This window comes from Ambystoma mexicanum, chromosome 4q, assembly GCF_040938575.1.
Source record: "Ambystoma mexicanum isolate Mex_15411 chromosome 4q, UKY_AmexF1_1, whole genome shotgun sequence".
NCBI lineage: Eukaryota > Metazoa > Chordata > Amphibia > Caudata > Ambystomatidae > Ambystoma > Ambystoma mexicanum.
The window spans coordinates 392,781,592-392,806,256 of NC_090928.1; the positions used below are offsets into that span (position 1 = coordinate 392,781,592).

At 50.7% G+C, this 24,665-nt stretch overlaps 1 protein-coding gene across 1 annotated transcript in view; it reads left to right on the plus strand.

Annotated features, from left to right (window-relative positions):
* Positions 1-24,665, plus strand: part of MTR (5-methyltetrahydrofolate-homocysteine methyltransferase) — a 1,960,411-nt gene that overhangs the window by 665,463 nt on the left and 1,270,283 nt on the right. Inside the window, exon 11 of the mRNA XM_069607970.1 lies at positions 8,500-8,567. Within this exon, the coding sequence (XP_069464071.1) occupies positions 8,500-8,567 (68 nt within the window). The remainder of the gene's footprint in view (positions 1-8,499; positions 8,568-24,665) is intronic.

The window sequence follows — 24,665 nt, forward strand, 5'->3', positions numbered from 1 at the left end:
GTGTCACACCCACCAGGTCCGACCTGGTGGGTTTAACACCACCCGCGTGCAGATGGAAATGGAAACACCGGCTCCGTCATAGAAGGAACCAGTGTTTCCATGGTCCCCATCCCAATGGAGTCCTATGTGACTCCATGGGAATGGGGACTTACACAATTCCGCCTCCGGAATTCCCGGGTCACCGGGATCGTAATGCCCCGGTAATTCCGGGAATCACGGAGGCGGAATGGTAATACGAGTCTGGCGGTAACCTGCCGGTTTTTCCGGCTCGGTTACCGCCAGACTCGTAATGAGGCCCAGTGTGTGTACACGGCTCTAGTTGGTCTAGATGGCAGGTGCTTGTTGACTTTGTCTGCCAAATATTTGGTGGCGGAGTTTGAGAGGCACTTGTGGGTGATGACGAGCGTGCGAAGGGCAATTCTGTCCCGTATTGGTAGCCAGTGGGCATCCTGTCTGAAGCTAGTGATGTGTGTGGATCGCGGTATGCTTAGTGCTGATCTCAGGGCATTATTTTGAAGGACCTGGAGTTTGTTGAAGTTCCTTTCCGAGGCGCCGAAGTATAGGGTGTTGCAGTAGTCCATCTTGGATAGCACTTATGCCCTGGCTAGGGTGATGCAACTACTAGGCGACAGGAATGATTTACAGGCATTGATCAGCTTGTTAGTGTAAGCCGTGGAGGAGGACATGGCATTCACTTGCTTCTTGAGAGATAAGGTGGAGTCTATACTCCCAAAGTTTTAATTTCTTTGGCCACCTTGATCTGGTTTCCGTCGATGTTGATTGAGGCATAGCGGGCGTCTAATTTGTTAATGTGTGTTTGGGAGCCGATTATCAAGAGCTCCGTTTTTTTGTCGTTCAGACAAAGGCAGTGGTCTGCCATCCACGTCTGGATTTCCAAGTATATCTCGTTAATCCGTCTAGCATCCTCCTCATAGCATCCTGAGAGCGTGATGAGAACTTGGGTGTCATTGGCGTAGTTCGTATATGCGACACCCAGGTTGTCGAGACTGTCAAATGGAGCTTAGTAAAGATGTTGTAGAGCGTTGGCGAGACGCATGAGCCTTGTGGTACGCCGCAGTGGATGGGATTAGGGTCTGTTGCGGCAGAAGGAGCAAAAACCCTAGTAGTGCAGTTGGACAGGAATGATTGTATCCAGGAGGAAGCCTTGCTGGAGAAGGCAGCTGCTGTGGATAGGTGATCAGTGAGGATCTGTTGATCGACAAGATCGAAAGCTGCCGATAAGTCTAACAGCAGGAGCAAAGCAAGCTTACGATTGTCCTTCGCCTCATCCATTTGGATATTAAGGTCCAGGAGGGCTGTTTTCATTCTGTGTCTTGGTCTAAGGCCCGATTGTCTAAGGCCTAGTAGGTTGTAGTCCGCCAAGGGTTTCTGAATTTGAAGGTAGGCTACTCGGTCTAGAATCTTTAAGACGTAAGGAACGGTGGTGATAGGCTTATAGTTCATGGGGATGTTAGGGTCTAGGTTAGGTTTTTTAAGAGCGGCATGACCCATGCCTCTTTAAGGTTGTTAGGCAACGTACTAGACTCGAAGGAGGTGTTGATTAGTGCCGAGATAAATGGGGCCAAGTCCTTGGCGCTGTTAGGCAGAAACCTGTGCAGTTCCCTTGGGGAACACTGCAAAAGATTTAAGACTACAGGTATAGCAGTAAACCCACTTGGTAGCAGTCTGCACCACCCAGATTTACCTGGTAGCTGTGGCTGAGCAGTCAGACTTCCCTCAAGAAGAGTTAGGCAGTATGCAAAGTATACACAATATGTACTCAGACACAATAGCACAAGCAAACACTGACCAGAGCTGGGTTTCAAAAGTATATAGTTATTTATTTTCAAGAACACATAAGTTGAAGACACTCTAGCAAAGTATAGTAAAAACACTTCAAACACAGTTATAATGAAAGCAGTTTCCACCCTTACTCCTATCTAGCCAACTCTAAGTTAACACCACATAATTAAAACAGAGGTGAGTGCTTAACGTTAGATGACACTCTAGTAGGTTCAAGGAAGGGATAAAAAGGAACAAAAATAGGTTAAACACACCACTCTAAGGTCCAGAACACTTGCAATAGGCTCAAAGAAGTACAAAGTCACAGGTGAGCAAAAGTCACTAGGCAGGGCCCACTCTTAGAGTAGCCGGAGCGAAAATGTGCCCAAGATCACACTGTTAGTAGGGATTCAGAGTCTTGCAAAGAGTTAGAAAGAGTTTAGAGTGGCTTAGAAAGTTTAGCCAGGGTGTCCCAGGCACTCCCAGGTTCGAAAGCCGGGGGCTAAATCTACCCCGTACAGTCGGTGGCAAGGGAAGCCAGGCGGAACACGGTACCTTAAGCGGAAAGGGTCCTCCAGCGGTGGCAGTTGTTCCAGGCAGTGGCAGCAAGGCTCGACGTCGGTCAGGGGAGAAGAAGTTCTCGCTGAAGAGCAGAAGAAGAAGGTTGTAGCACTGCCCGGGAAGAAACCAGCCGCGGAGTCCTCCGGTTAAAGGGTTGTACCGACTTTCGCGGTTGGGGTAAAAGTGGTGGGGTTCCGGTTGCTGGGGTGCTTGGCACGGGCAAGGCGGCCACGAGATACCTCGAGAAGCGAAAAGAAGGCGAAAACTGGTTGTCCCCACCAGTCAAGGGAAGGAGCCACTCCGTTAAGAGTTCTCCTCGGTCGTCGGGAAAAAGTGGTGCAACGGTTCAGCAGGGCTCCACCGGGTGGTGTCGTCGAAGCAGGTCGGCTCAGCTCTTCCCTCGTCGGATTCTTGGTCCTGTGGCGACTTCTGAAGTTCCAGTCCCCAAAGCCCTGCTTTTATGCAGCAAACCCCCATTCACCCAGCCTAGCTGTCACTCAAACATGCTAAGTGGTGAGCCGGCCGGCTCACCACTTGGGCCAATCAGGACGGAGTGCGACTTGAGTTACCAAGGTAACTCAGTCCAGGGTGCCTAAATCCCCCTCCACCCCTCCTAAGTACCCCAGACAGAGTGGCACCACTTTGGAGGGCTTCTGTGGAGAAGCCCGCCAAAAGTGGAACAAAGGGCTCCACTTTGGGTCAGAGTTACAGAGGCGAACGCCAACGCCATTTTAGAATCAAGTTTTGGCAAAAAGTCCCAACCGGAGTTATAATAATAAATATATAAACCGGCGGTATGTTTAAGGCTACCGTAAATAAATAATTAAATGTGTTAGCCTAAAACAATGGGAAATCCCATAGGAAAATATTCGCGGTCGAATATAAAACGTAGTTTCCACTGCCACCAGCCAAAACTCGATCAGGGGGGACGGAGACGTGCCCCCTCGACTAACAGACCCTGGGGCAATCGAATTGCCCCAGCCAGTACGTCCACAATATGATGGTTTGTACTGGTTCTGTTCAGGATTCAAGACTAGCAAAGTCTTTGGTGACTTTACATGCCCTGGGAGACAGTAGTCAGTCCCAGGGTATGGAGTCTATGTTGGGGAGTCCCTAGGACACCCCTGGGTCACGGCACAGAGGGTGCTGTGTAACCCACATCACAAAAATACATGAGGCCCTATGGAGTAAAAGACCCCATAGCCCATTCAACACAAGGTTTAACCAAGAAAACACACTTCAACATGTCCAAGAGTGAGGGTAAAAGAGTCTCACTCTTGGCAGGAGAAAAAAAGAAACCCCAGAAATCCAGCAAAGCTGCTGGGGGACTCACTAGGTAGGGAAATTCAGCCTAAACAGAGAATTCTCCCTAACAGGCGCCTTCCTGGATGACTGCTGCTGGGAAGAGATCGCCTTGGCATCTGAAGGGTTTAAGGCTTTATGATCTTTTAAACTTCTTTGACCGAGACCGGTGAGAAGGAAAAGGGTGGGCAGTCAGGAGTGCTAGGGCGCAGCGTAGGGCTGGGTTTGGCTTTCTTGGCTAAGCTGTTTTTTTCTGCTCATTAGATTGGAGCATAGCAATTTTGTCTGCAAGCGCTTTCTGTATATTCGCGCACCAAGCAGCATCTTTCACGCAAGTGTCCAACGGTGGTGCTGGAGTCTCCAGTTCCCTGAGAATATTGAAGAGCTCTTTAGTTTTGGAGTTGGCATTGAGAATACGTTCATCATAGGTTTCCTTTTTTGCTTTAAGGATAGCGGATTTGTAAGAAGAGGCAGCCTAGGTGAATAGTGCCTTGTTGGTGGAGTTAGGCGCCCTTCTCCAGATGGATTCTGCTGCTCTTTTGGTGTTCCAGAGGATTTTTGGTTCCGGGGTAAACCATTTGTTAAGGTGGGCTATTGGTTTAGCTTTGGAAAGTTTTTAATGGGGGAGATGCTGTTCACAGCCGCCTCAGTTGTGTTGTTGTAGAGGTCGACTAGCTTATTTGCGTCCAGGTCCTTGTAGTTGGAGGGATCAGGATGTTCTGAAGCAGCAGGTAAGTTTTGGAGTGTGAGGTTTTGGTTGTTTCTGGTGAGGACTTGGTGGGCAACGTGTGGGCTGGGTGTGTTAGGTGCATTCCCCTGAATAGAAAAGGAGATGAAATGATGGTCAGACCAAGCGGTAGGTTGGTTTCGGAGGATAGTGGTAGTGCAGTTGAGCTCTGACAGCCAATCCAGTGTTCTTCCTTTATTGTGCGTCGGGGTCTTGACGCGATGGTAAAATCCAAGCTGGGAAATAGTTTTCATCGGAAGAGCCATTGAGGTCGTTAGGATCAAGGAGACCTAGGTTCAAGTCACCACGTAAGATTTGGGATCCTGGTTTGGTGTTATTGGTCAGAAGGTCGGAGATATCTTCCTCGAAGGACGAGATGTGACCTGGGGGGCAGTAGATGAGGTGCATGAGGATGGTTTGGGAAGGTGATAGAGGGATCTTGACTGACAGTCGTTTTGTTGAAAGAGGGCTAGCAGCAGGGAAGGCTCTGAGGCCTAAGGACACCTTAGCAATAAATGCTACTCTGCCTCCTTTGCTGTTCTCATTTTCTTTCCTTATTATTGAATAGCTATCTGGGATGGCTAGAGACAAAGCTGGGCCTGCTGCTTGATGCAGCCAGGTCTCAGTGATAGCGAGGAAGTGGAGGTCATTACTAGCGATTGGGTCTGCAATGCCTAGCGCATGGGCGACCAGAGATCGGGCATTAATGAGTGCGCCCCTAATGATAGGTTGTTTAGCTTCACTGGGAGTTTCAGGTTCATTGGGCGAAGTTGGTAGTCGGGGAGTTGGGCTGGTGATAGGGAGTTTAGGTGGACAGAGTTGGTCATCTCTCTAGTGAGGTGACCTACGTTGGGGGATCCTAGAACAAAGTGTTAGGTTCCTAGCCTTCGCTGGACAGGGAGTCCAGGGTGTAGGTGGAGAAGCAAAGAGATGGATCAATTCGGAGGACTCAGGAGGCCGTTGGGAGGGGTGATTGTTCTCCGATTGTTGAGATCTGTGGGCTCTCCATGGGTGTGTTGCGAATGTGGCAGAGGTTATGCTTCCACTGGAGGGAGGATGTCATGTGGTAGGAGTGTGTCGAGGGATGGAAGGAGGGTTGCCATAGCTAGAGTGACACTGAGAAGGAAGGCCATAAAGGCGAGGCGTGTCAGTATACTACAGTAGGCTGGTTTACTAGAAGTGCAGAAAGCTGGTTAACTTAGAGTGGTAGGCTAGTTCAGTTAGTATGTAGTAGGCTGGTTCACTTTGACTAGTACAGATAGTATACAGTGGGCAGTGTCACTTTAGGCTAGTACAAATAGTATCCAGTAGGCAGGGTCACTTTTAGGCTCGTACAGATGGTATACAGTATGCAAGGTCACTTTTAATAATAATAATAATACTTTGGCACTTATATAGCACTACGAACCCTCAGGTATCTGAGCGCTGCTTATTATTACCCACGGTGTGTGGTGCTCATTTATCGACCTCGGAAGGATTAAAGGCTGAGTTTGGCCCTGCCGGGATTCGAACTTGCGTTAGCAGGCTCTGCACGGATGTCAAAGCGAGTGCTCTACCGGCTACAGGCTGGTGCAGATGGTATACAGTATGCAAGGTCACTTTTAAGCTAGTACAGATGGTATACAGTAGGCAAGTTCACTTTTCGGCTAGTCCAATTGGTGCATGTCTAATTGGTTGACAGTAGGTTAATACAGTAGGAGTACATGGGGCTGATTCTCTTTAGAATACAAGTAGGCTGGTTCACTTAGTGTGCAGTAGGCTAGTTCCTTAGGAGACAGAAAGCAATACCCGTGTATGCATAGTACGCAAGATTGATTTGTGTTGTAGGCAGGCTCACTAAACGCGAAGTGGGCACTAGGCTAAATTGCAGTGATTACTATGGATTAAGACATTGCTTGTATTAGACATTTAGACACTGGATCATTTGTATAACATATGCGGCGGGGCTCCAGAGGCAGCTAATGGCAGCCCCATTAATGGTGATCGCAGAATACAGACACATTATGCACAATCAAGGGCCGTGAAATATCTCGCTACCCATTAGTGGGCGGGGCAATAACGTAGTAAGTCAATCTTGGCAGTGTGTCCACAAGAAGCTTTAGTCGAGCGGGGGGCCAGGATGTCTTAACATGTGCAGTCGGCAGTTCACTCAAGGCTATTTCATTGGATTGCAACAATATGCATGGGAGAGGCTCGGCCCCACTCCGGACCGAGGGGAGATGGGAGCGGACCGCTTTGTTCGGATGTCAGTTTGCATATATAGGGGGAGATAGATGGCTTATCTTCACCGTAACCACCTCGGCACCTCCTCAAACCGGTGCAAACAGGCGCTGACAGGGCCTTACCCAGAGGGCCTTTCCTGTTGAGGACCGGCTTCCGTCAGCCGGCAGAAGTGTGCAGACAGAAATGCCTGCCTCGTTGCTTGGCAACGGTATGTTTACCAATTCAAAAAGCGGGCGGTGGGCATCTTAGCGCAGACAGCGGTTCGGATTTGCAGTCAGCTGTGGAAGTACAGCGCGGATCACGGGCACATCGCAGCTCAGCTACTTGCTCACCATATGTGATGAGCAGATGCCTTAGTAGGGAAGTAAGGCAACACTGCTGCAGGAGTAAGTAAATGCTGCTCCAGCAGCGATCGATCAGGGTCTCCGTGCAGTGAAGAAGAGGGAGGGGGTGGGGGGGCGCCCTTACTGCGCTCCCGGGTGAATGAGGGGACTCTAGGGCCAACAGGGCCTTATCCAGAGGGCCTTTTCTGTTGAGAGACGGCTTCCCATAGATATCGGACTATGCAGAGCATGTGAATCTAAGCAGATACAAGCACCAGAAATACGGTGAGTAATGTATCCCATATATTCACTTATGGAGTACTTTCACTCTTTTTTCCGTCAGCAAAAAGTTTGGGCATCACGTTCAACACCTTGCAAAACCAAATCAAACGTTCATCTATGTATGTTTACATGCACGCCCCCGAGCATGTTGTATAAAATAGAGGAGACCAGAACCTTGATAGTCATGATTGGACTACTGCCACAGCCTATAATTGGCATTGCCAAATGCTTCAATTATCTAATCCCTCCTTTCCCTTCCTTTCCTTTCTCTTGGGGTTCTACAAGACAACTGTGCTTACAACTGGCTCCTTATAAAACATAAATACATTTCTTAATAAAAAAATAAAATATCCAAGAGCCAAGGTTTTGCTTGTAATAGTGGAGCGAGCTGTATCCACTCTGTGGAAACTCTGTGTCCCAGTGTAAGCCTTATTCTCTTCCACAAAACCTGCCACAACTCCAGGCTGCTATTAGGACTACATCCTGGGTGTGCATATTACACTGTCGAGCAGGGCATGGTTAGAAAACCATGTTGCACAGAGGTGAACTGGGAAAATACTGCTCTGCAAGGCCTGGAGACCTGGCTGAAGAAAATGGTTCTGAATTGGGAGCAATATTAGACTGCTGAGGCAATACCGCAGGTCTGGAGGCTTCTGCCAAGGAGGGTGGCTCCAGGCTAGGTTCAGGTTTGCCAGCCTAACCCTGATTCCCAGAGAGGATACACAAAAACTTGCTTATAAAAACTGATTATTGGTTGAAGCGAAATATGCGGGGCGCTACATCACTGGGCCATTGTGCTTAAGAAGTGTGTTTGGTGCTATATCCCTGAGAGTTTAGATAAGGTGATCAGTCCCCTTGGAGAGAGTCCTACATTGGTTTGATTTCAACCTTGAACCTTTAGAACAGATGTTTCCTTTTAAGTTCTAATTAAAAGCGCCTAGCCATTACTCCACCCATAATGGAAGGATAATTTGCGACATGTAGGCTACAGAAAGGACAATTATTGGAGACTGATCTTCAAGTTGGCAGGGCTACGAACATTTGGCCATTTAGAAACCCTGATAGATTTTTATTTCAGCCTTTGAGTTATTTCTTTAGTATTAGCCTGATAGGCACTCCTATTCAGTTGATACCAGGTCTTTACCCGTTAGACTTTCATCTAACCCAAACTATTGTTTAGTGAACCTGTTGAACTTCTGCTTGGTGTGTGGTGTGCCCTGTCACTGCATCACAAATGCAGTGCTTTCATTAAAAAAAATAACCACTTCTAACCTATTCCATTTTCATTCCTGACTTTAGGAGTTTGCGTTGGATGGCTTAGTAAATATTGTTGGAGGCTGCTGTGGAACGACTCCAGCACACATACGGTGAGTCCACTGCTTTTGCGAGTATTCATGTGGAATTATTGATGATGACAAAAATCTAACCAATGATTTCTTGTTTGACGCTTTATGGTAGTGTATGCTTCCTTGCATTGCTGCATGTAAGTTCTTAAACCTGTGATTCAGATGTATGGATAACAGGAATCGTCATAGTCCTCACCACCACGTATATAGGATTATAAGCAAAGATGGGGCAACCAAGTACTAATCATTTTGATAAGAAATGCTGCTGTCCTTTGGTATGCAATGTTTAGAATATTCCCGGCTCTCAATGGGAGGATTATGGATTATCATATGTCAGTAATTTAGGCCTTTTTTCACTTCTCTGTTTTAGTTTTCAAACCAGTCCACTTGCATCATGTCATTTGCCCCCAAAACTGTAATGAGTAAAAAAAGAAAAAACATTGAGGAAAGTGCTATCAAAGTTTAATCTGCTATTCTGAAGAGACACATGCTAAATATATGTGTAAATCTAATCTTTCTTGGTCCTCCCGGTCAACCAGACACATTTAATCCCCATATGAGCTTTATATGGCAATGTATACTCATGTGAAAGGTATGCAAATGTCAGTGAGAATCCCAAATACAAACCACTAATGTGATCAAGAGTACTTGCATCTGCAAAGTTGTACAGTTTAATGTGTCCTATATTGCATTCCTTCTAGCTAGTAAGAAGTCCCATTGTGGTAAAATGTTTTCAGGCACTTTCTCTACAGAAAAAAAGCACACCTCCTTTAGAACACATTTGTCTATAACTAGGATTTAAAAGCTTGCCGTGTTCCTGGCAGACCTGACTTTTATTTTTTTCTTTGTATCCATTAAATTGGGTACTGGTAACAAACTCTTGAAGAGTCAGCTAAAAATGTGAGAGCTCCTGTAATGCGGACACTATTTGAATGGTTGTTGGTACTCTTGTTCAGAAGAGAATTGCCATAGCATTTCGGTGCTGGACTGCCCGTGTGGGCTGGACGAAGTCTGATATGCAAATGGGTATTTCCCTTCTCCAGCATGGGTTCTGGCATAGATTCACATGCTCATCAATATTCCCTGTCGTCAGGCCGGGAATCCTCAGTAAAAGAAAAAACAGTTTCACTTCACTCAAAAACTGTATTTCGAGGGGATTGGGTCCTCCGACGTATTCCATATCTGACATGTAATCACCACAGCTGTGCTGCTTCGGAAACTTTTTTCGGCTCCTGCGTCGATGACGTCGATGCGCCGTCGTCGAGGGCCTCCTACGTCATCCGATGTGATAAGTAGGACGCACGACGCCCGTAGCCTCAGTTCCGTTTTTTCCGCGAACGTGTTGCTTGGTGATTCTCGGTTAACGCCTTGACTCTTTGGAGTTCTGTTCTTCTCGGTTCTTCGAACCTGTTCGTTTTGTGAAAATCCTTCGTGTGAAGATGTCTTCTACTTCGTCTTCGACCCCGCGTCCAGGTTTCAAGAAGTGCGGGTAGTGTGGGTCCAAGATGTCGGTGACAGACTCGCACGACGCCTGCCTCTGGTGCCTCGGGGAGGCCCACGACACGGATGACTGTATCGACTGCCAGTCGCTCACGTCCAAAGCCTTACGCGAACGTAAGAAGAAGTTGTCGGTAGGTCGGGTGTCCAAGCCCAGGAAGTCGAAGTCTGCGGGGCTTTCGACGGATGATTCGAGGGGTGACTCTCCGCGTCATCGTCGGAAGTCTCGTGGGTCTCCTTCTAGGAGTCGGTCTCGCCACTCCTCAGCCTCTTCGAGGCATTCTCGGAAGCGCCGACACCGGTCGTCTTCCAGGTCCTCTTCGGAGGACTCTGCCCGGCACGTCGCTTACCCCACCAGCCGTGCGACGCCGGAGGAATGGGCTTCCTTCGGGAAGAAAATGCTGGCGATTCTTGAGTCGCAGGGTACTAAGCCGTCCGTGGCCCGAGTGGGGTCGTTCGTGAGAGGTCGAGAGACACCGCTCGCAAGAGTGGTCGGCACGAGTCACGGGAGAGGTCCCGTTCGGACAAGGAGACTCGTTCTCGCCTTACCCGTTCCAGGTCCCGGTCCTCGATGCGTTCGAGACCGCGTGCACCTGTGAGGTCTTCCAGGAAGACATCGACGTCTGAGGCTTTCTCGAGGCTCCGGCTCCGAGGAAGTCGTCGAAGCCGTCGACGCTCGGGTCGCCGAGGGACACGCTCGGGGCTCCGGCTTCGAGGGCTGTGTCGACGCCGCCGATGCTGGAGGCACTGCATCTGACGTCGACGCCAATTTCCTCGATGCCGATTTCCTCGACGCCGATCCTCTCGGCGCCGATGCCGGTCCTCTCGACGCCGGCGACGATTCGCTCGACGCCATAGACGCCTTTCGTGTCGGAGGTACCCCGTGGCACGGGAGAAACCCCTAGGAAGGCTCTCGTTAAGAGCAAGCACTCTCGGGTGCCTTCTTTTCGCCACCTGGACTATATTTCAGAGGCGGATGAGGATTCTGATGGCCTGGTTCCTAGTCAGGTTCCAGATGAAATTGTCTCGGGCCATAGTCAGTTTGACGATTTGAGACAGTCACTGCATGATGCCAGTGGACTGGACACCTCTCCGGAGGTGGAGTTTTGTAGGCCTGAGCCTGGCTCTCATGCCGATTCCTCGTACCGGCGCCTTATGGCTAGGGTTTCTGAGTACTTGGGATGGTCTGCTCCCCCAGGGGAGTTTGTGCAGGATGATCTGACGGACATCCTTGATGTTGGTCCCCCAACTGATCCGGTACTGCCGTTCCATATGGCTTTACAGAGAAGGGTGGCGGCGGCTTGGACTGCTCCGGAGAGTCTCCCGGCGGTGGGCAGATCCTTGTCGCGAAAATACCGTCCAGCCAGTAGCGACCCCTGCTACTTGACCAGGCACCCCACTCCGGAGAGTTTGGTGGTGCAGGCGTCGTACCCTACCATCCCTCCTGATAGGGACGACAAACGTTTTGATTGCTGGGCGAAGAAAGTGTTTTCTTCTGGTGGTATGGCGCTTCAGGCGGCCAACTCCATTTGTGCCTTGTCTCGTTTCACACACACTCTGTGGAAGTGTTGCATTAGCAGCTGAACATATTCCCGAAGGGGACGAACGGGATGGTTTCCTTGCTATGGTCCAGGATGGGTAAGGATGCCATGTGTGAGTCCGTTCAGTCGGGTTTGGACTTAGCTGAATGCGTCAGTAGGTCCATGGCGGCGAGCACCGTAATACACAGGTTTGCCTGGTTGCGGAAGTCGGGGTTTGCTCCTGATGTGCAGTCCCGGCTCCTCAACATGCCCTTTGACGGTGAACACCTTTTTGGCAGCAAGGCTGACGAGAGCCTTGAGAGGTTGCAGACCTCAAAAGCTGCAGCGAAGTCATTGGGCGCTGCAGTTCGCCAACCTCTGCCTTTTCGTCCTAGGGGACAGCAGTGGAGGGGTGGTTCCTTTCGCTATTACTCCTTCAGTAAAGCGAGAGGAGCTGGCAGTCAAAGAGGCCAACGCAGGGGTACCAGAGGTGGACGACAGGGTACCCGTGGTGCAAAGGCCGCTTGGGCAGTTGCCTCTTTGCCCTCAGGTAACGCTGCAGCCGCTCCCATTCAGTCATGAGGCCATGTCCCATGGTTCGCCGGTTGGGGGAAGGCTGGCGCAGCATCTTGTAGAGTGGCAAGCCATTACTTCAGATGTGTGGGTTCTAAAGATCATAACCCACGGCTACTGTCTTCCCTTTCGGCACAGGCCTCGCGACAATCCACCGGGGAACCTCTCTTTGGAGAGTCCGGATCCGCTCCTTGCGCAGGAACTTCAAGCCCTGCTGGAGAAAGGCGCCATAGAACTGGTGCCTGTCGCGGAGAGGAACAAGGGATGGTATTCCCCTTATTTTTTGATTTCGAAGAAAGACGGGGGATTGAGACCCATCATGGACTTGCGCGGTTTGAACAAACTCCTCAGGAAGGACAAGTTCAAGATGGTTACTCTCTCTCAAGTCCTCCAGGCCCTTCAGCTTCAGGACTGGTTGGTGTCACTCGACCTCAAGGATGCTTACTTCCATGTGCCGATCCATCCCAAGCACAAGAAGTACCTGAGGTTCGCGGTTGGCGACTCGCACTTTCAGTTTCGGGTCCTGCCGTTTGGATTGACCTCCGCCCCGAGGGTTTTCACCAAGCTCATGGTGGTGGTGGCAGCGCATCTCAGGCAAGGGGGGATTCATGTCTACCCCTACCTGGACGATTGGTTGATCAGGGGGAGCTCTCACGAGCAAGTCCTGGATCATCTGTCCGTCACCTGCCACTCACTTCGCAGGCTGGGTTTCTCCCTCAATTTAAAGGAGTCCCATTTGACGCCAACACAGCGGCTCCAGTACATCGGAGCAGTGCTCGACACTTCCCTGGGGCAGTGTTTTCCTCCCCAGGTGAGGGCTCTTCACATTCAGCAGATGGTGCACAAGTTTCAGCATGCCCAGACGCTCCCAGCGTTCGAGTTCTTGAGGTTGCTCGGCCTCATGGCATCCTGCATTCTTCTGGTGCCAGAGGCTCGCCTGCGGATGAGATCTTTGCAGTGGGCGCTTAAGACGCAATGGTCGCAGTCCTCCGGCAGGATGTCGGACCCGATTCAGATGCCGCCCTCAGTCGCCCGGGACCTTCTGAGGTGGGCCGTCGAAGGCAACTTGATGAAGGGGGCTCCATTTTGGCTTCCCTGGCCGGAGGTGACGATTGTGACGGATGCATCCCTCACGGGTTGGGGAGCTCATGCCAACGGGCTGACAGTCAGCGGTCGTTGGTCTCTGTCGGAGTCCAGACTCCATATCAATCTGTTGGAGCTGAGGGCCGTCAGGCTAGCCTTGAAGGCTTTTCTGCCGACTGTGCGAGGAAAGAGTGTCCTGATCCTGACGGACAACACAGTGGCCATGCACTACCTCAACAAAAAGGGGGGGGCAGGGTCACTTCCTCTGTGCAGGGAGGCGATGCAGCTCGAGTTCTGGGCCATCCAGCAGGAAGTTTCGATCTCAGCAGTTCATCTGGCCGGAGACGAAAACGTGACAGCGGACGCTCTGAGCAGGCAGAGCACGATCTCGCACAAGTGGGAGTTGGCTCAGGAGATTCTCCTGGAGATCTTCGCCCTTTGGGGGACCCCTCAAGTGGATCTCTTCGCCTCCAGTGTCAACCGGAAGTGCGAAAGGTTTTGCTCGCGGGAATTTCCTCCAAAAGGAGCCTTAGGAGACGCGTTCATGGTCATTCCCGCTGCTGTGCGCGGTTCCTCCAGTCCCCGTCATCCCGCAAGTGCTGCAGAGGTTACGGAAGTTCGGTTCCCGGATGATCGTCATTGCTCCGGCGTGGGCTCGGAGGACCTGGTACCCGGACCTTCTCGACTTGTCCATCTGCCCTCCGCGCCGTCTTCCCTACCGAGATGATCTGCTCTCACGGGAGGGGGGGTCAGGTTCTCCATCCAGAGGTCAGATCCCTCAACCTTCACGCTTGGCTTCTGAAAGGTTGAGGTATAGGGATTGGGACCTCCCTGAAGACGTGATGGAGGTGTTGCTTTCGGCCCGAAGGCCAGCAACAAAGTCTCTGTACCGTTGCCGTTGGCGTAAGTTCTGCGACTGGTGCAGAGTTCAGAATGTGGATCCTTTTGCATGTGACATCCCCATGGTTCTGTCCTTTTTACTTTCTTTGGCCCACAGGGGCTTGCAAGTGGGTACCATTAAAGGTTACCTGGCGGCGCTGTCCATCTTTAAGCGCTCGTCTGAAGAGTGTTCTTACTTTAAAATCCCTTTAATTTCACAGTTTCTGAAAGGGCTCACTAATGTGTTCCCTCCGTCACCTTTCCTGGTGCCCGGTTGGATTTAAACCTTGTTCTTAAGTTTCTTATGGGTGCTCCGTTTGAGCCTTTACATTCTTGCCCTTTGAGGCTGTTAACTCTGAAAACTGTGTTTTTAGTTGCGGTTACTTCCGCTCGCAGTGTGAGTGAGTGAGTTACAGGCACTTTCAGTTAAGCTACCCTTCACTGTATTTCACAAGGACAGGGTTGTCCTTCGAGTTCGTCCTTCTTTTCTTCCGAAGGTAGTGACGGAATTTCATTTGGCCCAGAAGGTTGTTCTTCCGGCATTCTATCCCCCTCCGCATCCTGGTAAGGAAGAGGAGAGGCTTCATAGGCTTGATCCTAGGAGAGCTTTAAGCTTTTATGTTTCATGCATGTCCCGGGTCAGAGTGGATGATCAACACTTTATTGGTTACGCTGGAAAGCGTTTGGGGCAAGCTGTGACGAAACAGACTGTCTCGCTGGATTATTTTGGCCACCTCGGAGTGCTACCGCTTGGCGGGTAAGGACCCACCGGCTGGCTTGCGGTCCCATTCTACCAGGGGTATGGCTGCGTCTACTGCCCTGCAGAGGGGTGTTCCTATTCGCAACATCTGTGATGCAGCCACCTGGGCTTCAGTACATACATTTGTACGTCACTATTCCCTCGATTCCATCCGAGCACAGGATCTGGCCTTTGGCAAGGCGGTCCTTTGCTCTGCTATTTTATTGGCTATTCTAAATTTTGATTCTAAATTCTTTCCCTCCTCCTTGCTCTGGTACTGCTTTGGGAATCTGTCATAGATATGGAATACGTCGGAGGACCCAATCCCCTCGAAGAACAAGTTACTTTCTTACCTGGTAACGTTCTTTCGATGGGATGGTCCGACGACGTATTCCATATCGCTCCCGCCCTGCCTTCCCCGCTGCAGAATTTCTTTTGCGATTGCAGCTTACGTTCCGCAAGGCTTTGTGTCTGACTGCCAGTTGACTAGTGTCACACGTTCTGGGGGAAAAAACTACAACTGAGGCTACGGGCGTCGTGCGTCCTACTTATCACATCGGATGACGTCGGACGTCGGAGGAGGCCCTCGACGACGGCGCATCGACATCATCGACGCAGGACGCAGACGCCGAAAAAAGTTTCCGAAGCAGCACAGCTGTGGTGATTACATGTCATAGATATGGAATACGTCGTCGGACCATCCCATCGAAAGAACGTTACCAGGTAAGAAAGTAACTTGTTCTTCTCCTCTAAACCAATCACTGTCCTCTCGGTCTTACTGCCCCCATCCAATGACATTCCTCTCCCTAAGCCCCGCCTCTGGCAGCCATATTCAGACTTGTACTGCATGCTTCAGTGTTGGGAGTCCTTGAGTTGCTCTCTGAGCTATTGTATGTTTTTTTTAGTTTTTTCCCTAAAAAAGTTTTGATTTTGTTTGTTTCCAAGAGCCTGTGTGCTCTTTTCCTCATCTGCCAGCAAAAGGAATCCCTTATCGCTGAGGTTTCGCGCCCCTCAAGGGCGAAGATTCGTTGAAGTTTCTGAAAGGATGTCTTGGGCCTACTTTGCACCCTCCGACCATGACAGAGGAGAAGGAGGGAAGGACCCTCTTCAGGCCGTGCACCAAATGCCGGCTTCGGAATGTCTTTGTGGAGGACAAACATCTACAATGTCTTTAATGCCTGCACCTGGACCACAAGGAGGTGGAGTGCGAGATATGCCTGGGCTTCTCGAAGAAGACGATGAAAGACAGGCATAGCAAGCTGACGGAATGGCTCAATTCGAACAAGGCCTCTGCCCTGTGCTCCGAGCAGGGTCATGCCTCGTCCAGGACCGGCCGGTCCGAAGAGCGGTCTCCCTCTGGAAAGAGGTCCAAGTCCTTTGAGGTCACCCAACCCGTGGGGGTCCAAGATAAGGCCAAGAACCGCAAGTCCGAGTCCACCAGATTCGCGCTGAAGTCGGTTCCAGGTTGGATAGGCCGCGATCACTATTGCTGTCTGCCTCCGGAGCCAGCCTACCATCGAGCTTATCTTCAAAGAGGAAGTCATCCACCCCGGCCAAATCACGGGAGAAATCGGCTAAGCCCAGAGGGGAGGATCAGAAGAAGGCCTTGCAGCCCAAGCAGGCTCAGCCGGCGCACACAAAGTCCTCGCCGACCACTTTGTCGAAATGTGATGTGACCACCACGGCAGAAGTGGGCACAAATCATTCGAGGGTGGCTCTGTATTGCAGAGAGTATCCTGAGAAACGGAAGGCGTCTTGTCTCACCCACTAGTCCCCGGTATCTGTCATCCATCTGGCCAGAACACGGCCATCACTTTTGGATCCAGTTCCTGGGGGTGGACCAGTGCGGGAGGATCACCTGGGTGAGGGGGTCTCCTGGGAGTATTACACTGGATGGTGAGATGCGGTATCCCCTTCCCTGTAACACCTTTACCCCATCCTACCAGGTAGGATACGTATTTGTTTTTGTTTTATTTGTTTATTGGTGAGTTTTACAAACACAGTACACATTAGCCCTCAACCAAAACACTGAAAACAGGCAGTGCAAACAAACAAAATGCCCAGTGCTTGTCAATTAAGGATTGTTTGCTTCTATTCTCTGCTCAACATCGTGGCTTATCTTGTTTGGGTCACGTTAGCAGCGTGTTATTAGACATTTAGGAAGGAGCGTCCGGTACAGTGTATACAACCGGTGTACAAATGATATAGCATATGTAGGTCTAAAAAGATCTGTGGAGAGTGTTAATTGTGGACTATTGTCCGAGTGGTAAGAGACAGCGTTAACAAGTGCTTTCCATGCTTCAAAGTTAAGTGTACCATCTCCCCCATGTCTTTCTTTTGACCCTCCCCAGGCAGTGGTCCAAGTGTCACACCAGCGCTTTAATTCCTGATGTCATATGCAAACTGTGGACCCTTGCGTGATTTCCAGGTCTTGGCTATACATCTCTTGGCCAGTATCCAGGCTAGGTCCATATATTTATAGAAGGGTTTGTGCTTACCCAAGCTGGGGTATGCACCTAGTAAACATTCAAGCGGGTTCCACTGGAATCTTTTGATCTCGGCTTCTTCACAAGTCTGTTTAATTCAGGACCAGGAACTCTTTATCACCACACACTCCCAGAGCATATGCATAAATTGAGCATTGTCCTGTCCACGCAGGGGGCTGTTGGACGGTGTCTTTTTTTAATTTGGCGACCCTGAATGGGGTCATGTACGTCCGATGAAGCACGTTCACCTGTATTAGCCTGAATCTAGCATTGTGTGATGTTATTTACGTGGCCAGTGCCAGTGCCCACTGCCTATCTTTGATCTCCAGCCCCAAGTCAGCCTCCTAGGTAATTTTCAATTTAGTAAGCTTAACGCTGGTACTACCTTGGAGACACTTGTATAATCTGGACACAGGTCTCCAAACATCTTCTAATTTGTACATTAATGTCAAAAGCAGGTTTGGTTGTGGCTCAGCGGGCCAATCAGGACAGTTTCATTTGGCTATCCTAGCCATTCTCATACACCTCAGGAACTGCCCACCTGGGAGTCCCTCAGATGGTATAAGATCTGTCAATGCTGTAAAAGTGCCATTCTCGTACATGTCCTCCCAAGTAGCTATTCCAACTTGTTCCCAGCCTCGGGCAACTTTCAGTTAATCTAAATTGTTGCAGGTTTTTTAATTTTTTTTATTGTGTTTAACCATTTTAGATTTTTACAACTTTTGACGTTCAGCTTTCCTGCTTTTTGTATGGTACTTAAGACACCACTTTCGTTGGGCGAATTCTCTTTGGTCCTTGGGCGATTTATGAACTATTGTTCGCAGAGTTTGCCTTTTTTAATGCTATGTCCAAGAGTTTTGCTGCGGCCCTGGACCATCTTGCTGAGTCACCTACGATTAATAGTCTCCATCCCGTTTCTTTATTTAGTGCAGACGGGTGGGATATAACTGGTGCCAAGTACGCTTGCCTTTCCATACTCATTTTAGGACAGGTCGTGAGGAGGTGTCTTAATGTTTCTACTTCTTCGTGGTTTACACAAAGGCGGCATGTAGATATGGGAGATTGAGATCTGCTAGCCAAGATTTCCCGGGCTCCCATGAAGATTTTTCTCAGCTTCTTGTCAGGAAATTTTTCACAGTATTTCAATAGCGTTTTGAGTTTGTTATGGCCGGGTGGAAGGTGCTTTAGTGATTTGTAAGTTAGGATCTTTTCATTGGTGGTGATCCAATCTTGCTGTTCTATTTTAATCTTCACTCTGTCCAGGTTTGTGATCAGGCGCTCTTCTGTGCAGGCTATCTCTTCCAGCTTGTCTTGGAGTTTTCTTACCAAGGTGTTAAGTGGTTTGCATCCTCCGCTCTTTATTTTGTTGGCTACCACCTAGAAGACGGGTAGAATATTGCTCAGGAGGGTTTTCCTATACAGCTGCATTGCACTTTGCACCACCACTGAGGCTAAGGATGATGGGCCCAAATCTCGCCGAATTGCCGCCATTGGTGCTGATTTAGGAAGACCCAGGACCGACTTCCACAGGAACCCTTCAAGCTGGATCCATATTTCTGCTGGCAAATTTAAATTGGCACTCGTTCCGTATGTTAGTGCTGGCACGACTTTGGATTTGTACAATTGCAGTGCCGGCATCCATGAAAACTTCCCAAATTTGTTGTCCACAGCTCTTGTTTGAGCCGTCAGGTTTCTTGTTTTGTCCCATAAGGATTTCTGCATACTGTTTTTCTTTCAGGGAATTATCGATCCATACACCGAGGTATTTGTATTCTTTCACCACTTCAATTTATTGTGTTGTCTAGAAACCATACAGGAGTAATTTTTCCTTCATTTGTCGATTTGGAAAAGATCAGAATTTTTGTCTTCTGTTTGTTAATTTCCAGGTTATTGCTATTCATGTACGATGTTAGGTTCGTTAATTGCCTTTGGAGACCTATTTTGGTCTGGTCCATGAGTATCAGGTCGTCTGCATACCACATTCTGGAGACTTTTCTCCATCCGACCTTGGGAGGGAAGGAACGGATTTTATTTTCTGTGACTTGGAAGTCTCTGATGAAGGTGATAAAGAGCGCTGGGGCCAATGGACAACTTTGCTTGACCCCTTGTTCCGAATAGATGATATTGGAAGTTGTCCTTGCTGACTCAGTCGGACATGCATCGATGTTGCTGTATGTAAAGCCATTATTGGTTCAAGCACTGGTGGGGGACATTTCCAAGTTCTTAGCTTTGACCAAAGTTTACTGCGGTCCACCATGTCAAAAGCTTGCGAGAGGTCCACTAACGCAAAGTGAACCTTTGGCCCGCCGGCTTTTACTTTGGCTTTTATGATGTTTAAGAGTAGTAGATTAATCGTCGTGCCTGCTCCCTTCCGAAAACCTGTCTGAAATGCATCTGCCGCTGGGGAGCCTCTGGGCCATTTTTGGAAGTGCAATAGCATGTACCCGCCAAAATAGGGAGGTTCGGAGAGTGAGGGTGTTGAGTCTGAGTGTTACCAAAGGGCCCGTTGACGAAATCGCCTTCGGAGAAACAGACCGAGAAAGGCTCACGCCTGTCGTCAAAATCCACATCTGACCCATCTAGGAGATCTCCTCCGTCGACGGACAAACACAGAGGCAAATCAGCTACGAAGACCTCCTCTTCGTCGTCAATGAAAAAGAAACACTAGATGAGGCCACCAGGGGGTGCACAGGCAATGGCTGCCTGAGTGCATAGCTCCCGCTGAAGCCGGGCATCCAGAGGGAACTGGAACACGATGACCCCTTTTGGAGGCTGCTTGGGGTCAGTTCACTCCAGCGAGAGGTCCCTCAGCCTTGGTTCCCCCCCCTCGCATGCCCCCCCTCTTGGCACCCCAGGAGGGAAGTCAGTCTGAGCCGAGGGGGTCTCCCTACCCCCCGCCAGGGATACTGAGGTTCGGACCGCAGACCACAGGGAGGCACCTGATGAGCTGGCGGGAGTCCTTGCAGGGATACCGCTTTCAGGAGAGCGAAAGGGGCGACAAAGGTACGAGTCTCAAAAGAACCATGGCCCAGTCGGAAGACGCGGCTCCTTCCTCTTCCGCTATGGAAAGGGGCTTTGCCTCGATCTTAAAGGAAATCAGGGACATGCGTTCTGACATTGCACAGAAATTTGAAAAAATGGACCAGAGGGTGGACAAGATTGAGGACAGACTGCTTCAGGTCGAGACTAATCAATCGGCATCAGCGCCCCAAGATATACAATTAAACATGAGGCTAGAGGCCGTGGAAAAGAGGGACGAGGAGAGAGCCCGTCAGATGGACGATTTCAAAAACAGGGAGAGGAGGAACAAGCTCAGAATCTTTGGGGTGCCCGAAATGGAAGGGGAAACGGAGAGGGACGTTACCAGAGCGGTGCGGGACATCATTACTCTCCTGTTTGCGGAGGAGATGACCACGGAGCTCACATTCAACAGGGTGCGCAGGGCGGGGGGCAGAGTGAGGGGCCCCCGGTCGATCTTGGTCCGGGTCCACTATTATTCGGAAAAGACAAAAGTGCTGGAGGAGGCCAGGAAGGCCTGAGAAATCACCTACAATAATGCCCAGGTCTCAATATACCAGGACCTCTCCACCTACACGCTGGCCAAGCGGAGAATGTGCCGCCCCCTCATGCAGTTGCTCAAGGAAAAAGGGGTGCGCTATAGATGGGGCTACCCTTTCTCCCTGACCTTCGAATACATGGGCCAACGGTCAACCCTGATCACGGAAGAGGACATACGGGGAGCGATTCAGGAATATGCAGTGGACACGAACCCCCGGAGGGGCCCATCGGGGCCGGAGAAGGGCAGACCCAGTGGCCCCGGCCCGTCGGGAGACAGGAGGCGGCCAACCGGCGCACGGAAATTCAGGAAAATGAACACTCCATCACCAGCAAAGGACGGCGAATGGAACGATTCCGAGGACTGAGAACGGGGTCGACCCGCTGGGACCTAGACAGTCTTGTGTGGATTCAAAGGTTCTACCATTATCAGCGTTCCTACAAACAGCAAGTACACGGGGTCCATAGACGGAACGCAGCTCTGGGGGGACGTGGGGGGCTCAAGATGAATAGTTTGTGAATTGCTTGGCCGCAGGGGAGCAGGCTAGTGGTTCGGCCAAAAGCCAGTGTGGCGGAACTAATTGGCTGGACGCTGGGGAGGGGGTGTACACGAAAGTTGGGCTTGTTCAGTTTGGGCTTGGGAAAGGGGGGCAGTTGGGGTTTTGTTTCATGCCCACCCGGGGGAGAGGGGAGAGGGGAGAGGGGAGGGGGGAGAAGGGGAGTACAAAGCGAAACTAAAGGAGCACGCAGGGAAGAGCAATGTGAAGACGTTGACCGTGAGGGAGGAATATCTAGATTATGGCTGAGAGTCTGCCCGCCCTGGGTGTGGGTTCTCTCAATGTACGGGGCTTAAACTCCCCCATGAAAAGATCCCTGGTGAGCAGGGAGTTTAGAAGGGCCATTCTTGACCTTCTCTTCCTGCAGGAGACCCACTGGCCATGGGGGAAGGAACCCAAATTGCGGGTTGGAGGAATTGGTGGGGGTCTTCATTGCTTCCCACAAGGGAAAGAAGCGAGGGGTGGCTATCTTGTTAGCAAGGAATGTTAGCTTCGAAAAAGAAGCCATACTGAAGGACCTGGGGGGCTGCTATTTGCTAGTTCGGGGATCCCTGCAGGGGGCCCCACTCACCCTGGCCGCCATCTATGGCCCAAACGAAGGCCAAGCTCCGTTTTGGGAGGAGATGAGGGATAAACTCAAGTTCTTTGTTCATCGCACGGTGGTGGTTGGGGGGGATTTTAATATGGTCCTGGACCCAACCCGGGACAGGAAACGAGCAGGCCCCCAGACCTCCAGGGCGGCAGATGAGATCATGGCTCGGAACTTCCAAAGGGTCAACTCGGAACTGGGCTTAGTGGACATGGTCCCCACCCCTAGAACTGACGCCCCCTCTTTTACATATTACTCAGCGATCCACATGTTGTTTTCTAGAATAGACTACATCTTGGTGGACGAGTCCCTGTACCCATTCATAACTAGCCACAGGGTTGACCCAGTCCCCTGGTCGGACCACTATCTGGTCAGAGTCACTATAGCAAGGGAAGGGCTAAGCGACCGCAGGGGAAGATGGAAGTGTAATGACTCTCTGCTGAAGGACGAGGTTCTCGCACAGGAGGTGCTCAAAGCCATCACAGAATTCTTTGAGCTCAATGATAACGGGGAGGTGGGTTTGCATACCCTTTGTGATGCCTTCAAGGCCACCCTGCGGGGAGTCCTGATCAAAATGGGAGCCCGAGAAAAAAGGGAAAGGGCAGTCCAGGAGAGGTCCCTGAGGGAGAAAATCACCCAACTCCAGCCAGGGGGCCCCCCCCTACGGAACCCTTAGACCGCGACCAGGTAGCCGCCCTGGACGATTATAGGCTCCGGTTGAAAGAGCTCCTTCACAAAACAGAGAGAAGTCTCCAACTGGTTAAGCAAAGGTATTATGAAAAGGGGGACAGGGCAGACAGGATTCTGGCCTCGAAACTGAGGGAGGTACAGAGAAGTAAAATGGTGAGAGCATTAAAGAACGAGGCGGGGGAGTTAGGCCATGACACATCCCATATAGGAGAGGCCTTCCGCCGATATTATGAAAAACTATATTCGTCTGAATACAGCGGGGATGAGGAGGAGATCGAGGGGTTCCTGGACTCCATACAGATCCCAGCCCTGACCAGGGAGATGGCGGGTTTCGTTCTACCCTTGCCCCACATCTGGTCAAGGTGTTCAACGCGGTGTTGGAGGGGGGGGTCTCTCCCGGACTCCATGATGGAGGCAATTATTGTGGTGCTCCCCAATGACGGTAGGGACCCCTCGGAGTGTTCCTCCTACCGCCCGATATCTTTGTTGAATATTGATGTAAAGATCCTGGCTAAGGTGATTGGGATGCGGATGGAGGAGATCCTGCCGAAACTGGTCCACGGAGACAAGGTGGGGTTCATAAGGGGACGACAGGGCTCAGATAATATCCGTAAAACCATAGATTTGTTTCACCATGCCCAGATGTCGGACCTTGACGCGAGCGTCCTGTCCCTGGATTCAGAAAAGGCGTTCGACAGGGTCGAATGGAGATTCATGGAACTCACCCTCCAGAAAATGGGCTTTGGGTCACATATCTGGGATTGGGTGGCTGCTCTATACAGGGCCTCGAGGGCCAGGGTTCAAGTGAGGGGCAGGCTATCTGGCCCGTTCTCCCTTTCGCGGGGAACCAGGCAGGGATGTCCACTTTCCCCATAATTTACGTCCTTACTGTGGAACCCCTGGCCATCGCAGTCCGAGCTCACCGAGATATCAAGGGGATTAGGAGAGGTGATGTTGAATTTAAGTTATCACTGTTTGCGGATGATATCCTGGCCTACCTGGTGGACCCGAAGTCCTCGCTTCTCCTCTCCTGTCCCTGATGGCCACATTTGGGCGCTTCTCGGGGCTTAAGATTAACGCATCTAAATCAGTCCTGCTCCCCATGAGAACACATGACCCGGGCTTAGACTCCCTAGACAAGCTGGAAGGGATAACAGTGGGGAAGGTCTCTATCCGATACCTGGGTGTCCTCCTCCCCAGGGACCTGTCCAACCTCGCCCCCATGAATTACGACCCCGTTAGGGCGGGGATCACAGCAGACCTAAGGAGATGGGGGATCAATGATTCTGTCCTGGTACGGCGGCATAACGGCAGTAAAGATGAACATACTTCCGCAGTTATTATACCTCTTTACCTCTCTCCCAACTATCGTCCCCGACCAAACCTTCAGGGTCCTTCAAAACGCGGTCCTTGAGTTTATTTGGCAGGGCAGGACCCCGAGGACTACAAAGGCTGTCCCGACTTTACCTAGGGAGGAGGGAGGGTTCAGGTTGCCAGACTTTCAACTTTATTACCGCGCCGCCCAGTTGCGTGTCCTCCTGGAGCACATGAAAGAGGGGTTGGGGACATACTGGTCATACTTGGAAGACATGGATGCCCACCCACTAAAAGTTCGAGACCTCCTATGGGCCCCACGCAAGTTCATTCCAAATAGATTAAAGTCCCACCCTACATTGGGAGTTCTCTGGGCGATTTGGCGGGAAGGCCCCCAGACGGCATACTTAACGTCGTGGCCGTCCCCGATGTCCTCACTATGGGGCCACCCCCTCAAACTGGGCAGTAGGGGATTCCGCAGCGCACAGTCTTGGTCCGACTCAGGGATGGAGTGGGGGGGCAGATGTTTAAGGAATGGGAATTCCTACCATGTGGGGAATTGAGGGATGCTCTCGGGCAGGGGTCACTCTCCATATTTGAATACCTCCGTTTGAAGGGTATCCTATGCGACCAAGCA